Source organism: Petaurus breviceps, unplaced genomic scaffold (genome assembly GCF_028583685.1).
Source record: "Petaurus breviceps papuanus isolate PSGF00001 unplaced genomic scaffold, PetGlider_PUasm1.0 178, whole genome shotgun sequence".
Taxonomy (NCBI): domain Eukaryota; kingdom Metazoa; phylum Chordata; class Mammalia; order Diprotodontia; family Petauridae; genus Petaurus; species Petaurus breviceps.
In genome coordinates this window covers 1918308-1934979 of record NW_027185777.1, presented here as the reverse complement: position 1 = coordinate 1934979, position 16672 = coordinate 1918308, and the positions used below count along the sequence as shown (strand labels likewise).

The following is a 16672-nucleotide window of genomic DNA, read 5'->3' as shown; positions in this document are numbered from 1 at the left end:
CATTTGGAAGTTAAGTGGAGGCATAGGAGAGTTGTTTGAATGTTCTTACTCAAAATGATTTCTAATCTCATCGGTTCTTCTAATGACACAGACCACAATTCATCCATGCTTGACCATTCAATGTGTCTCTTGTCTCTGAACATACTAGAGGTCTTCCTTGCTTATTCCTACCATCAAGAGAATACCTCTGAAGAATTCTGTCATCTCTCACCCTCACAATGTGACCAGTCCATTTTTAGTTCTTATCATATAATTTCTGGATGACAATTCTTACTTCTGGCCTTCTTTAAACTCCTTGTTGGTTATATGTTGTATCTGGCTCACACATTTCTAGTTCTTCAGAAAATTTTGGATTCCATGGCTCCCTGTTATATAACAATATCAATAAAATGTTTATGTCAAAAAAGCTGGGTTTTTGCTTTCGAGGTAAGCCTAGAATAATTAAAGGAGAATTGAAATATCTTGAAGGCAATTCATCCTTCTTTCCTTCTGTTGTTCACCTCTAGGCCCAGTTCACTGATCATTTATTCCAGAGGTGTAAAGCTCCCAGTACCATCCAAAATACCCCCAGTACTGCCCAAATCAGACTAAAATGTAGCTGGGAAATGTTTAGCAAAATAAATAAAAATACAATGTAACATAAATAATGTTATTTTGTGATTTTCTAAGTCAATATACATCATGGATTTGTTCTATTTGAATTTGACACCACTGATCTAAACTGTCTATGCCATAGATTCACACTGATGGATAAACTCTAGAGGTGGAAACAACTTATAAAACAAGAAAAAAAATAACCTGATCTTTGGTTGTATTTACACAGAATTTCCAGAAAGAGGAAAGCCCTGTTTCTGTTGTATTCTTCAATGGTCAACCAGAATATGGAGTACTGTATTTGGTTCTGAGACCCACATTTTAGGAATGAGACTGACAAACCAGGGCATATCTAGAGGAGACCAGCCAAGATGGACTAGAGGATATGCTATAGAAGATGATCTGAAGAAACAGGGACGTTTAGTTTGAAGGAGAAATGCCTAGAGAAAGGAGAGAGGCACACGATTGTATCTTCAAGTATTTGGCTCCAGAGGGCAGTACTGGGAGTACTGGATAGAATTTGCAGAGTCGATTGTGACTCAATATAAAGAAAAATTCCCTAGTGATCTAACAATCAGATTTGTTGTTCAGCCCCTGACAACAGAGGTCTTTAGAGTTGTATGACTACTTCTTGAAGGTGGCACAGTAGACAGAGTGCTGGGTCTGGAGTCAGGAAGACCTCAAATTCATATCTTACCTTAGACCTTACTAGCTGTGTGGCCCCTGGGTAAGTTAACATTTCTCAGCCTTTAGTTTCTTCATCTGTAAAATAGGAATAATAATAGCTTCTATCTCCTAGGATTATTGTGAGGATCAAATAAATTGATGTTACACACATACACACAAACGTGTGTGAATACATTAAATATACACATATATTTAAAATACTTTGCAAACCTTAAAGTACTACATAAATGTTAGCTATTAATATTATTATGCACAAATTGGTACAGTAGAATGTAAATTCCTTGAAGGAAAAGAATGTTACACTTTTGTCTTCATACCCCCCAACGGGACATACAGTAGGTGCTTCCTCAATTTTTCGTGAATTGAACTGAACTGAATTAAGGTATGGGTTGAACTAGATGATCTGAGTTTCTTTCCTGGTTTATGATCTCCTTCTTGTTGATAATTAGGGATCATAAATTCCTCATAACTTGAGGAAGCCAGGTGATATAACAGATAAAGTATTGGGTCAAGAGTCAAGAAAATCTGCTCAAATCCTGCCTCAGACACTTTATAGTGGTGTGATCCTGGACATGGCATTTAACCTTTGTCTGCCTTGGTTTCTTCAAATGTAAAAGGAAGATAATAATAGTACCTGTTATCATCATTCGGTGGGAGTTTAAAGTATGATGCAAAACAGAGCTGTGACTAGGAATCCTTCCTGGGGCAAAAAAAAGTTACAGGAAGCACATTTAGGCTTGATTTCAGGAGGATTTTTCCAGCTATTCAAGCTGTCCACAATTGGAATGGGTTGTCTCGGGAGGTGATGGATTTTGCTCACTGGAGATCACACGTCAAGTCTGAATGACCATTTGTCAACAAGTCAAGCCAACAAACATTCATGGAACACTTATTATGGGTCTGGTTTTGCTAAATTGGATATACCAGTTGGGTATGCTACATGAGTGACTCATTATGGGCCCATATTAGCCAGAGTGCCCTTACAACTCTGTGATTCTGAATTTATATTAATAAAGCACTAGTGTAGATTCTTTCTCAAAGGAATCCTATGGGAAGATTATTTTTGGTTGCTGTGTGAGGTTTAGAAAGGGGAGAGCCTGGGAACAGGATGACCGATCGCAAAACTTATACTAGAGATGATGAACAAAGACTGCATAAGTCAAGAAAAAGAGACAAATGTGAGTGATATGGACATAGAATTGGCCCAATTTGGTAGCTTAATTAGTATGGAGGGGGGGAGAAAGGAATTGAATCAAGGGGAGACTCTGGGCTTGAAAATCTGGATGACTGATAGACTGGTGGTACCCAAAACAAAAATAGGAACTCTTGGAGAATGGTCTAGTTTAGGGGAAAAGGTCATGAGTTCTGTTTTGGAGATGCTGAGTTTGGGATGCCAATGGGATATCCCATTGGAAATGCTGAACAGGCAGTTGATGACGCAGGGCTGGAACTCAGGAGAGCCATTAGAGGTGGATTTGGGAATCGTCTATATAGAGATGATAACTGGACCCATGGGAGCTAATAAGATCACTGACGGAGCATAGAAAAAGAAAAGAAAATGTCCTTAAGGTAGATCCATGATTGAGACACAGGTCTCTTGGTTCTCTTCCTGTTCCTGTGGCTGATCCTTTTTGGGATACTTTGCTGTCTTCTCATGCACCAAGGCTCTGTCTCTGTCTCTTCACTTCTCTCACTCTACCTCTCAGTGATATCAACAATTTCTGTAGCTTCAATGATCACAATAGAGAGATGATTTAAAAAATTTCCTACCATCTGGCTTAGTGCCTTCTGCATATTAAACCTTTAATGTAAATATTAGTTAAAGAATAGGTGGGAGTGTAATGGTGAAACCAGCTGTCCAAAACAATAATATTGTTTTCTAGCTTGAGAGACTTGCTAGAATATCGGCACCATTAATCAGGAAGTGGAGTCATTCAAGGGGAAAGATTCAGAGCCTAGAGATCATTTAGTCTAACTCCCTCATTTTCAAATGAGAAAAGTGAGGGTCAGAATGTTTCAATGACTTTCCCAGTATCACACAGATAATAAGGAGGCGGAAGCAATATTTGAACCCAGCTCCTCTGAATCTAGATCCAGCAACTGTTCTGCTGTGTGATAGTTTGCAGGGCAATAGCCGAGGAGAAATGCTAGTAGTAGATTGGAAATAGTCCACGTGAGATTGCAACGCCACAATGTTAAAGCAGAAAAATACAAAACTAGGCAACAATTTTATGCACCTGGGAATCATTAGAAACTACCAAATCAAAGCCAATTTAATCCAACAAGAACTTAATTAAGCATCTATTATGTACAAGGAACTGGGGATAGAAAGACAAATAAAAAAGAACTTACACTCTATTGAGCGAAATAGCAGAGAGCAGAAAACTTAACTGGGGGAGAGACAAATACAGCTCTAAGCACTTGTTAGTTTTATGAACTGTATGACATGTTTTGGGGCACAAGATCTTCAATGGTGTGGACATTGGTGCTTCCTCTGCCAACAATGACTTTGAGCAGCATTAAGAAGGAAGCAATCCAACTCTGTGATTATTTTGTTCCACCATACACAGTTATCAAGAAATGAGGCAAATGAGTGTATTCTTTGTTGGATGCATAATTAGTTAGATGTTGTTCATTCCTTTCAGTCATGTCCATCTCTTTGTGATCTCATCTGGGGTTTTCTTGGCAAAGATACTGGAGTGATTTGCCAATTCCTTTTCCAGTTCATTTGACAGATAAGGAAACTGAGGCAAACAGGGTTAAGTGACTTGCCAGGGTCACAGTTAGTAAATATGTGAGGTCAGACTCAAACTTGAGAAGATGAGTCTTCCTGATTCTAGGCTCTATACACTTTTCCACCTAGCTGCCCCAAATTAGTTAGACAGAAGCTTATAAATAATACTAGGTCATTTTCAGCTTTAAGGAGTCTGACTCAGTACTATTTAGCATTTTTATTACTGACTTCTATAATGGAATAAAGAGGTTGCTGACTAAATATGCCAGTGGGTGGGGTGGCATGGTTTGGCACTTTATAATCCTGGATTAATATTTTTTTAAATTTAACAAATTATAAAAGTACTTAGGCTACAGATGTGACGAGATTGCATCAGGATAATTCATTCGTCTAGGCAGGAACAATTTACAATGTGGACTTCTGACATCCACAAGTCAAGGAAGAAGTCTTTGGTGCAAACAATCTGGGTGTTTAAAGAAATCACAAGATAAGTGAGCCAATAAAAGAGGGTTGTGTCTTTAAAAAAAATCAACTAGGATATATAAACGGGAAGTTAGAAGGTAGGAACCCCAAGATAATCTTGTTAAACATTTATTCGGCCTTCAGTAGAAAGCTGTCAAGTCTGGCGGCCTGAAAACTTAAATGACCTACAGAGGACTTGGGGAGGATGCCAGGAACAGAAATGATAAAAAGTTCTCTTTGGCCCCAAGAGACAAAATATAAAGCAACAGGTAGAAATTGTAGAGGGGCAATATTGCATTATTATTTTATTTTATTTTTCAGGTTGAAGCAACTTGCCCAGGGTCATGCAGTTAAATAAGTGTCTGAGGTCAAATTTGAACTCAGGTCCTCCTGACTTCAACATTGCATTATTTTAAGGAGAAATAATTCAAATTATCCAAAAGCTGAATGGGCCACCACAGGAGGGAGTGGAACCTGCTTCTTTCCTCCCTCCCTCCCCCTCAGCACCTCCCATTGGGAGTCATTAAGCTAGATGACCACTTGAGACCTGTGGTCTCAAGGCTACATGTGGCCTTCTAGATCCTCAAGTGCAGACCTTTGACTGAATCTAAACTTCACAGAACAAATCCCCTTAATAAAAGGATTTGTTCTGTAAAACTTGGACTCAGTCAAAAGGCTGTACCCAAGGACCTAGAAAGCCACATGTTCCCCAACACTGACTTGGGGAATCAATAAACATTTATCAACTGTTGCCTCTGAACTAGGTACTGTACTAAGTGTAGAAGGTTCAAAGAAAGGTAAAAAAATAACAAAACAGTCTCTGCTCTCAAAAAGGTCACAGTATGTTTAAAGGGGATTTCTTGGACCACTTATTCCCAGTTCTGTGAACTAAGTGATATGGTTTGGGGAATAGGTATAGGTTAGACTAAAAGGACTCTGAAATCTCTCCCAGTTCTGAGACTCTGTAATCCTAGGACTTAAATTTGTGGTAACTGAATAACCGCAGAGATGGTGATCGTAACCAATCAGAAGGAAAATAAATAAATAATGTGCTTTACACTGGTGTATATCCTTAGCATGTAGTTCTGTATCCAGAAGGGTGCATGATTTCACTGGTGAGGGAGCACCATCAATGCACACTGACTCCTATCAAAACCCTGCATGCCTCAGTAGATAGTTTCATGAATTGTTGTGACAAAGCAATTTACCTGATGACCCACCTTTGGGTAATAAACCTCTCCAGACTCACCTAGCATGGTTTTCTGCCAACAGCTGGTTGTCAGGTCATTCTCTAAGACTTTCTAGTTTGTCAGGACCTTCAGAACTTGTCTCCCACTGCCACATTCTTTGAGAACTCAAGGTTCCCTCCATGCTAAGAGACACTGGAGGGACTTTACTGGAGTGGACTCTGTATACATGAGAAGCCATGGTGTAGTGGATGGAGAGCTAGCCCTGGAATCAGGAATACCTGGGTTCAAGTACTGTGTTTGCCCCACATTTGTAACTCTGGATAAGTCACTTAATTTCTCACTTCCCCATGAAACTCTCTAAAACTTTAATTGTCTGGGAATCCTCTAAAAGGATGATATCACTGGTGAAAAAAAATTGTTTTAACTTTATAAAGGATTTTCAAATTTGTTATTAATATTCATTAAGATTTTAAAGATATTTTTAAAATTTCTTAAGATACTGAAGTGACCTTGAAGACCATCTGTGTGTAATTTATTTTATAAACAATAAGGTGGCACTATCCAACTAAAAAATACAATGTAAAGTAGGTTCCTTTTGTAAAGTCCCTTTAGAAATGTTATTGTCCAAACAAACAATAATGGCTAATATTTATGTGGCACTGGAAGGTTGCAAAACACTTTATATGTGCTGTTTCATTTGATCCTCACAACAACTCCACCCTTGCAAGGTAAACACTATTATTATCCCTTGTTTGCCTCAATATCCTTATCTATAAAATGATCTAGAGAAGGAAATTGCAAACCACTCCTGCATCTTTGTCAAGAAAACCCCAAACGGGGTCACAAAGAGCTGGACATGAACACAACAACAACAACAAAAAATCCAAGGTTGAAAGTGGATAAGAGACTTGACCAGGGTCACACAGTCAGCATGAGACTGGAGCAGGATTTGAACCTAACTACAGGCCCAGCTCTCTGTCTACTATGTCACATGACTTCAAACAAAAAGTAATTTTGCTGAGAATAAGATCCAGGCTCCCCATCTTCCTTAATGTCAGATCAGGTTGATTCTGAAGGAAGCATAGATCTATTAAGACATTAATTTTTTTTTTAAAGATTTTTACAATTTAAACAGAATTACCAAAAAGTAATGTCACATAGTTGGAACCTAGCATGCAAGTAATTTTCATTTTAAAAACATTGCCAGAATGAGATGGAAAGAACACAATTGGAAGTCAGGAGGTCTGGATTCTAGGCTTGGCTCGGCCCCAACTAGAGATGTAACTATAATCTTTCTGGGTCAGTTTCCGCATCTGTAAAAGGAGAAGGTTGGGTTAGATGATCTTTAAGGTCCTTTTCAATTAGAAAGGTCTCCCATTCTACTCTGCATGTCACATGTCCCTAAACTGGTAGCTTTCAACTATGGAACCGAAAAAAAAAATTAAATAACTTAAAACTGAAGATCAAAAAACCCCTCCCAGGCTAGGCTTGTTTTTTCCAGTGTGAAGAGATTTGGCTGGTTTGCTCCCTTAATAAAAAATAATTTAAAAAACAACAACCATAACCAACTCACCCCTGTTCAAGTTAAGAGGTTGAGGTTGGTGCATACAGCTGCCGGAACACTCACAAGCTCAGTTCTGAAACATGTACATCTCTTTCGTATGATTCCATCTGGATTTCTTGGGCCCCTGCTTTTCCAGATTGCTGACCTTTCATTCCCCCTCCTACGATGTCTTAGACTACATTTGCCATGCTTTCAGCACAAGATAGGGTCCTTCAAGGTAACATTTGGGATCCTTCTCATTTTTTTTTCATGACGCTTCTCAGATGCTGAAGGTATTGTTCAGCCTGGGGAATATAGTTTTGTGTGTGTGTGTGTGTGTGTGTGTGTGTGTGTGTGTGTGTGTGTGTATGAGAGAGAGAGAGAGAGAGCAGGGGGAAGGAGGATGGTAGTAGGAGGGAAGTGGAAGATGGGGAGAATTACATTAGAGGAGGGATGAAGTTGAGGTGAGGGGTTCCTCCAGTTAGTTAATTCACTTCAACCAGCCTTTATTAACTATTTGCTATTTGCATGGCAACACCATAGGGATCCTGGGGAAAAAAAACACAGAGATGAGTTAAGACTCCTGTCTCAGTCCTTAAAAAGCTTACAGTTTTATTAGAAACTGGATTTGTTGGTTCTTGTCTCACCCAAAAGACCTTAGGGCTTAACCCAGTTATGAAACTGAAGCTTAGGGTAGAGGGAACTTCCTAAATTTCAGCATTAAGGTGGGGCAGAGGGGTGTGCCTCAAGGGTAAAAAGAAGGAATTTCTAAGGTCCTTTCCAGGTTAAATTGCATGACCTTTAGGTTCACTGCTAGAATCTCCACACTCTCCTCTCCCAAGGGAGGGATGGCAAAGAGCTGGCTAGAGGTTTCTTTTTTCCCCAAGTGAACGAGCAGGGAGACTTAGAATCAGAGAATGGTGGCATTTAGTAAACACCTACTATGTGCAAAGTACTGCTCAGAATTCTGGGAATAAAAAGATAAAAGCAGGGACAGCTAGGTAGTGCATCGAATAGAGCACTGGCCCTGGAGTCAGGAGGCCCTGAGTTCAAATCAGGCCTCAGACACTTAACACAATAAGTAGCAGTGTCACCTTGGGCAAGTCACTTAACCCCAATTGCCCTCAAAAAAAAAAGATAAAAGCAAGACTTTCAGGAACTCATATTCTACTGGGGCAAAACACGTGCACAGGGTAACTATGATACAAAACAGGGAGTAAAGAAATGGGGCAAGAGAACAACCAGATAAAGTGGTACAGGATAATGTGAGGTGATAGCTGGGGGAGATGAGGTGTGGCTTAAGGAAGAAGGGAGAAAGAAGGAAAAGATGGAGTTGAGAAGGGAAAGCATCCCAGTCACAGGAGCCAGACTGTGCTGGGGGAAGCTTTCCAGATGAATCAGACTCATCTCAGTCTTTTGGAATATCTTCTTTTCCTTCAAGTCTCAGCTAAGCTGCCACCCTATACCTGACACTTCCCCCATTCTTGGGAAACCCAGGTGTTACTATGATCTCTTGCTTCAAATTACCTCCAAATCTACCACCCCTAATTGTCCCTTACTGCTATGTTTGAGCTCTCCTTTGCCCTCCTTCCCTCCCTCCTACCTTGCATTAGTTACCTAAGGACATGTGGAAGAGGAATTCCAGGTGCAATGGAAAGATTTAGAGTCAGAGAACAGGAATTTCCATTTCAGTTCTGCAACCTGTGTAACCCTGGACAGGTCAGTTTAAACATCCTGACCTTCAGTTTCCTTCTCTATAAAATGAAGAGGTTGGATCATACGGCCTCAAAAATCCAGCTCTTAATCGCTGATCTAATGCTGCCTTGCCTGCTCTTTAATAATAATAGCTAATATTTATATAGCCCCTACTATGTGCCAGTCACTGTGCTAAGCACTCTACAATCATGATCTCTTTTGATCCTCTCAACAAGCCTGGGAGGGAAGTGCTATTATTGTCCCTGTAGAAGATAAGTATTTTGAAAGATGAAGGATAATTTAGGGATCATTTCTTACAGGGGTTCTTAAGCTGGCGTCCATGAACTTTTTTTTAAATGAACTATTTCAGTAGGTGATTAGTAATTCAATATCATACTCATTTGAATTCAGTGGTTTTATTTTATGCATTTAAAAACGGCGTTCTGCCAAGGGGGTATGGTCCGTAGCTTCCCCAGCCGGCCAAAGGAGGCCACACGGAACACAAAAGTCCGATCCCCTTCGCTTTACACGGGAGGAAACCGAGGTCCTGGAAGCTGGAGGGACTTGGGGGAGCGTAGCTTCGAAGCCCAGAAAGGCCAGCCTTCCTTTTGCAGATGAGGAGCCTGAGGCTGGGGAAGCCGGGGGTTGGCCCACTCGGCCTGAGGCCGGATCAAAACCGGGAGCTCCCTTACCGAGGTCCGGCGCTGGGTCCGAGCCTCCACACTGGCTCTCCAGTCCGAGCCCAGGGCTGAGTGTTTGAATAAAGCCACCCAACACGTGCGCATCCGGGCCAGAACCGAATCCTGCTCCCAAAGCAGCGAGCGACTGGCCGGACTGGACCCTATCCCTGGGTTCGAATCCTACCTCGCTCTGCTCCTCATTCCCTGCAAGTCAATGCACTTCTCCGGCCTCAGTTTCCCCATCTGTGACATGGGGGAGGGGTTGCAGGAGCAGGCCTCCTCCACCCCCAGTTCTCCTGTCTCTCCTTGGCCCATAATCGCTTGCCCGGTACCTCTCTCGCTGGAGCACCACGCTGACCAGGTCATTTTGTGCCCCCGCGCTTAGCTCGGGGCCGGACACCACGTGGCGTGCCCTTAATCTAGGCTGGTTGACTTGACTTAACTGGCAGGTAGGCAGGTCCCCATCCTCTCAGGCCCCGCGAGGGGGGGCGGGGCCCGGAGCGCGGCGGGGGGCAGGGGGCGGGGCCTGGAGCGCGGCGGGGGGGCTCAGGGGGCGGGGCTCCCGGCGCACCTGCAGGAGCCCGGGTCAGCGGCGGCTGCGCTGACGTCCCCCTCCCCCACCCCGCCCGCGGCCTGTCTGTTTACGTGGAGACGAAGATGGCGGCGGCGCCGGGGACGGTCGTCCTGTGAGCCGGCTGCGGGAGTTGGCGTGGGGCCGGTGGCGGAGCGCGGCGCGCAGTCCCGGGCCGCGGCCGTGACGTCCGTCTCAGTCAGGCCCTTCCCTTTCCTCTTTCCCTCCCTCCCTGCCTTCCTCCCCAGCGCAGGCCATGGAGGACGAGGAGCGACAGAAGAAGCTGGAGGCCGGCAGAGCCAAGGTAAGCCCGGCCCGGCTCGGGGAGGGCGGGGAGGGGAAGGCCGGGGCTCGGCCGGGGCCCTGCTCCTACCGTGGGGTGGTGGGGAGGGGGGCTGAACCGCTGTCTTCGCTGCGGGAGGTCGCTGCCCCGCCCCTCCACTCCGGGCCGGGGGAGAGAGCACTAAGCTCCCTGCTGCCTGCGTGGGGCGGCCGACCCCGCCCCGGACTGCGCTAGCTGCAGACCCCGGCCCGGGCTCGCCGCCCTGCAACCTGGCTTTGTCTCCTCCTGGTCCCTAAGCCGGGGGACTTCTCCCGACTTCCCACCTCGGGAAAGGGTTAGGCGGTGTGTCTTTTGTCTCCTCCCCCCTCCCGTGGACGTGTCTTTTGTCTTCTCTCTCTTTCCCCCCTCCTCACACACACACACACACACACACACACACACGCAAGCATGCAGCTGATGTGCAGGTTTTGACAGGTGGGCGCTTTCTTTCCCTCGTTCCACAGTCGCAGGAAGGGCCCCCACCCCGGGCTCGGGAGAGGCACGTTGGCACTTGTGGACCAACGGGATGGCCTGTGACAGCTGTCCGGGGATGGCCCTGCACAGCTATGTCCTGAATGTGCCACAAGTGCCAGCCGTGAAATCCTGCAAGGGAAGGGGCTGTTTGGGAGCGGAGTCAGCTCTTGACGTTTGAAGTTCTTTGTGGTGGGAAGGGGGCTTGGTGTTTTGTGGAGCTAACAGATTTGATGTGGATGGAGGCTTTAGGGAGAATCACTAGGCATGTTCCTCAGTTCCAGGACAAACTTGGCCCAACAATGATATATCTGGGTCAAAGGGAGTGGACATTTTCATCAGTTTAATTTCATTTTTTAGCATGATTTCAAATTGCTTTTCGGAATGGTTGGATCACATCTCAGCTTCCCCAAGGAACCTTTCCAACACTGGTTATTTCTGTCTTTTATCTATTCTTCAGACATTTTAGCTACATTGTACCCATAGTCTTAAGAATCTCTGACTTTGTACTTTTAGTTTTTTCAAAGCACTTTACATGCTTGATTTTCACCATCCTGCAAGGCGGGTGCTGTTGTTATTGCCATTTCACAGATAGAGAAACCCACCCAGAAGTTAAGTGACTTGCTGTTGTTCCTTCAGCTAGTTTGAGGCAAAATTCACTGTGAGTTATTACATATCAGATTTACAGTAAACGTGTTATCTGGAGAGGTGGCTTGGTGGTGTAGAAAGTGATAATCTGGAGTCAAGAGAGACCTAGGTATGAACCCTGCCTCTATCTCTTAGTAGCTGGTGTCCATGAACAGTTACTTATCCTCCTCTGCAAAGTGGAGAAGGGGACCCTTCCTTATGGGTTGTAAAGGTCAAATTAATTAATCCATGAATGCTTTTTGTAAACTTTAAAGTCCTACATAAGTATTAGCTATTATATAGACAAGATGCAAGTTATAATAATGAATCTCTTTAAAAAAACATTTCTGAGAATATTTATTGCTTTAAAATGCCCTTGGCTTTTTTGGATCCCATTCAGATTGTCTTTATTAAAGTCAAGTTTTAGTACTTCATTACTTAAAGGATTTAAACTCTCATATTAAAGATAATTACTAGGACTTCAGTACTTGAAGGATTTGTGACATGGGTGTATCTATCATTGATTCAAATTAAAACCTCTCTTCCTCTTAGTCTGTATGAGTTGCTGTGGCCTACCAAAATACTCAGCACCTGGTAGCCCAACCTGCTTCTGCTATGCCTTTTCAAACTTAACTAGTCTGGTCCTCAGATAAATAATCACATCCATACTTTTTTTAACCTTTTCTGGGTCCCGGTAAATCTGCTGGCACAGCTTTCAAGGATCCAGTGTCACTAACGGTATCGTAGCTGCTCAAAGAATTGGCTGTTCCTTTCAAACGGGCCTCCCCAGTGATTTCAACAGTAGAGCCAAGTTTGATCTATAGACAAATTTGTGTTAACTGTTATGATTTTAGTGAGTACAGCCTTAAATGAATCTTCCACATTAATACATCGGGGCTCCCCTTACTTAGCGTCAAGGCTGGAGTGACTGAATTTATTCAGCTGGATCACTGTTAGGACTTTTGTAAGTTCTGGGAGAGAAGGGAGCATGTTTAGAAGCCTCTTTATTGCTGCTTCAGTCTGTGCATTCTGAGTGCCTGAGCACAGTGTCTGATGTTTTGAGAGAGCAGAGGCAATACCTTCAAAAAGCCAGTAAAAGAAGATGTGCCTTAATAAAGGATTGCTGGATTGGGAGCCAGGCACTCAGATTGGTCAGTCCAGGACACCCTTAATGTCGTATGACCTTGGAGATAGTTTTTTTTTTTATCTTCCCTTGTTTGAAGTCCCCTCATCTGTACAATAAGAGAGGGGGTTGATTCCTTTGACCTCTAAGGCCATGAAAAGTTCTAAAGCTTTGATCACATGATCTAACTTTATGAAAACCATGGTTTGAGTTTTATACTGGAAATTTTCCCACCTTCAATCCAGGCATCATTCTTTTGTTTTTTGTTTCTTTGGGGGGAGAGCAATTGGGGTTAAGTGACTTGCCCAAGGTCACACTGCTAGTTTTTGTGTTAAGTGTCTGAAGCCGAATTTGAACTGTGGTCCTCCTGACTCCAGGGCCAGAGATTTATTCGCTGCACCACCTAGCTGCCCCTCCAGGTATCACATTCTTTAGCTGAAAATAAAAGCATTCTGAAAGAATCGCTTTGGGCAGTGATAGTGTATCATGCTTCCCATAAGGATCAGAAACTCAAAGCACTATAAAGATCATCCAGTCCATACCCCTACACCCCCAAATCCCACAGATGAAGAAACAGGTGAGAGAGAAGTTAAGTGACCTACCCAGGGTCACCCAGGAGCAGAGATGATACTTGAACCCAGGACTCTTTAACTAAACTAGAGTTTAGTGAAATCTTCTGGGTTTTTAAAAATTTTGTCTTTGAAAATTCTATATGAGAAAGAAAGACAGAAGTTTTATTCTTCCTGCTTGATCCTACTTAGAGGAACAACATAGTTTGCTGAATAGAACACTGAACTTGGCAGTGTTCTATTGATCTCTAAGGTATCTTGCTTACTTTCTGGGTGCATATAGGAAAGTCACTTAATCATTTTAAGCCCTAGGTGCCTTATATTTAAAATCCAGATAATAATATTTCTCCTACTCCTCCTGAAGGAGTTGTGAGGACAGAAAACCCTGTATAAATCATAAATTCCTACTATGAGCTTAACCTCTAACTTTTGTTTTAGAAGAAAATACTGACATTGGCTTGTGAAATTGAAACTTTTATTTTTGTGAACTACATTTGAGAAAGACTTTTGGAAAGTAATTTTCTGATACCAATGGTACTTAGATTAAAAAGAGCAAAAGGTGTACTTTATTTCCTCAATTCAGTTATTGTAATTGGGCCTTTTGTCTAGAGCCCTAGTAATAAAGTTTCTTATTACCCTCCAAATGCATACCGTTATAACCACATTTTATTCCTTAAGCATATTTATCTCATTTTTACTGATGTCTTTTGATTTTATATTCATTTCTAAATCTATATTTCCCTTGGACCTGTTAACAGTCATATGTAATTATTTTAAAAGAAAGAGAAAAAAGGCAAGTCTGCAAAACCAGCAATCCCTCTTAATTCTAGAGCATTCTTTTGATTATTTCCGATTTTACTTGTATGTAGCTTATTGGTTTGCATGTTATTTTCCCCATTAGCTAGGGAGCTATTTGAGGGCAGGAACTGGCTTTTGTCTTTCTTCGGATCCCAAGTGCTTAGAACGGTGCCTAGCACATAGTAGCCATTTAAAAAATGTTTTTTGACTGACATACAGAATATGCAGTATTCCACACCAAGAATCCCCTACCTCTGCAAAGAAAGGAGGGTAATATATTTTCTCAATTTTTATTTCTCCTCCAACCCCCCCCCATTATCTTGTATTTATTCTGTACATATGGAAGTAAATCTCTCTTTCCCTATACTATCCTCAACAATGTAAGTACCTTAAGGTCAGGGATGTTTTCATTTTCTTGTAGTATCTCTTGCACAGTGCTATTGTAGTTACTTAATAATGATTTATTGATTGATTCTCCAGGGCCAGGTTTGGTCCTTATAATTGTATAATATTCAGTTTCAATTTTTGTTTTGTTTTTTCTGTTTATGTTATCATTTATTTCTTTTTGGTTCTGCTTTCTTATGAATTTGTTCATGTTAATCTTCAGATTTTTCTCTGAATTCCATAGTCATCATTTATTAAAACAATATTCAATTACATTCATGTAGCATAACTTGTTTAGCCATTCCTGAAATAATGGGCATCTACTTTATGTCTAATTCTTTGCCAGTAAAAAAAAAAAAAGGTGGGTGGGGAATCTGTGAATTTTAGAGAGTATATGACCTCCCTGAGAAATATGCCAAGCAGTGGAATCCTTGGGTCATAGAGTATGGACATTTTAGTCACTTAATTTTATTTCAAAATACTTTCTAGAATGGTTGGATTAGTGCACAGTTCTACCAACAGTGTTGCCCTTTTGGCACTGACAATTTCTGTCTTTTGTCATCTTTTCCAGTTAGCTGGTTGTGAGGTAAAACTGTAGGGTTGCTTTGATTTGCATTTCTCTTATTATTAGTGATATGAATTAACCTTTCATTTGGTTGTTGTAGTTCTTTTGAGAACTCATATCCTTTGACTACATTGACTACAAGTGCAGTTTTAAACTATTAAAGGTTGGATATCTGCTCCCTTATCAGAGATTTTTGATACAAAGATTTTTTTCCTAATCACTGGTTTTCTTTCTTATTGGAGTTGGATGATTTCATTCATATAAAAGCTTCTTGATTTCACATAATCAAAATTATCTATTTTATCTTTTGTGATTACCTCTATCCTTTTTCATTGTTGTTGTCATTAAGAATTTTCCTTCATGCTGTACTTGTGAAAGTAACTGGTCTCATTAACTTCTAATTTTTAGTGATGTGATCTCTTATGTTCTGGTCAAGTAAGTATATTTTGAGTGTATGATGATATATGATGTCCATGTCTGATTCTTGCTCAACTAGTCTTTTCTAGTTATCTACTTCTTTTTTTTTTTAAAGTTGGTACCAAGTAATTTTGGTGTTTTCTGCTTTATAATATAATTTGAAGTCTAGAAGTACTATTTCCCTTTTCATTTCTCCTTTTTTCTTTATTGATTAACTTTCTCCTTCATTGCCCACTCTCCAATGTCTTTTGGCTATTATAAGTTGTTGGACATGCCTATGTGATGCTTTTAATGGGAAACCAAATAGTCAGGTTTATTAGAATGGTTAAGTATTTAATAAGAGTTAGTCTCTGGAGTCAGAACCTAAAAGCCATTTCTATAAAACAAAGTGTGTGGCTTTGTAGCTACTCATTTTAACAGCATAAAGACTTTTTCACATATTTCTTTATTCCAAATGGCCAAAATTACTAAGAGGATTCATACTGGAGAGAAATCCCATAACTACAATGAATATGGAGCATTAAAAAATTTACATGGGAAAGATTCTATGTATGTAACAAAAGCATAAAATCCTTTAGTACACATCTGTCTCTTATTGAACATCAAATAATTCATACAAAGGAAAAGCCATATTTGGAGACTACATCTCCATTGACCTCTAGAGATGTAAGACATTATTATATTTTGTACATACTGATAATCTGTGATGTCATTGGTCGGTGGAAACTCCTTTCACTTATGCAGATTAACTCATCTATAGTAAATAGTCATAGAGAGTTGACTAGGTTATAGAGTTTAAGTGATTTACCCATAGTGGTTCAGCTAGTGTGTGTCAGACGCTAGACATGAATCCAGATCTTCCTTATTTCAAATACATTCTAATCACTACACTGACTTTTCTATTATAAACTGGATTCATTTTTTTTTCTAGAACTGTGCTAGCATCATTCTTGATAGTATTATAAAGATGTATTGGTGAGAACAAACTGCCCTGGCTGCAGAACTAAATGGTTAATTCCATTTCCCTTCAAAGCTATTGCATTTTTCCAAGTAAAAGTATTTACAGCTTTATATATAAAGAGAGCATTATGGTATTTGTGAGCATAATCAAGTAAAGTCAGTTATGTTAAGATCAGTAATAAACTATTACTGGTGCAAATGCATACTCTGTATTTCATAAAGTTCTATTAATTCTCCAGGAAAATCCCACAAACCACAGCATCCACTAATGTACAGAATT

General features: G+C 41.2%; 1 protein-coding gene across 10 annotated transcripts in view; it reads left to right on the top strand.

Moving 5' to 3' along the window:
- The first annotated feature begins 10174 nt into the window (after window positions 1-10174).
- Window positions 10175-16672, top strand: part of AKAP9 (A-kinase anchoring protein 9) — a 192806-nt gene continuing 186308 nt past the window's right edge. For 3 of the 10 annotated variants that reach the window (XM_069086171.1, XM_069086168.1, XM_069086174.1), the window contains exon 1: window positions 10182-10460. In XM_069086171.1, coding sequence (XP_068942272.1) covers window positions 10413-10460 — 48 coding nt within the window. In that variant the 5' untranslated portion in view covers window positions 10182-10412. Of the gene's footprint in view, window positions 10461-16672 lie in introns of all 10 variants that reach the window. The other 7 variants (XM_069086173.1, XM_069086172.1, XM_069086176.1 and 4 more) reach the window with 4 other exon arrangements.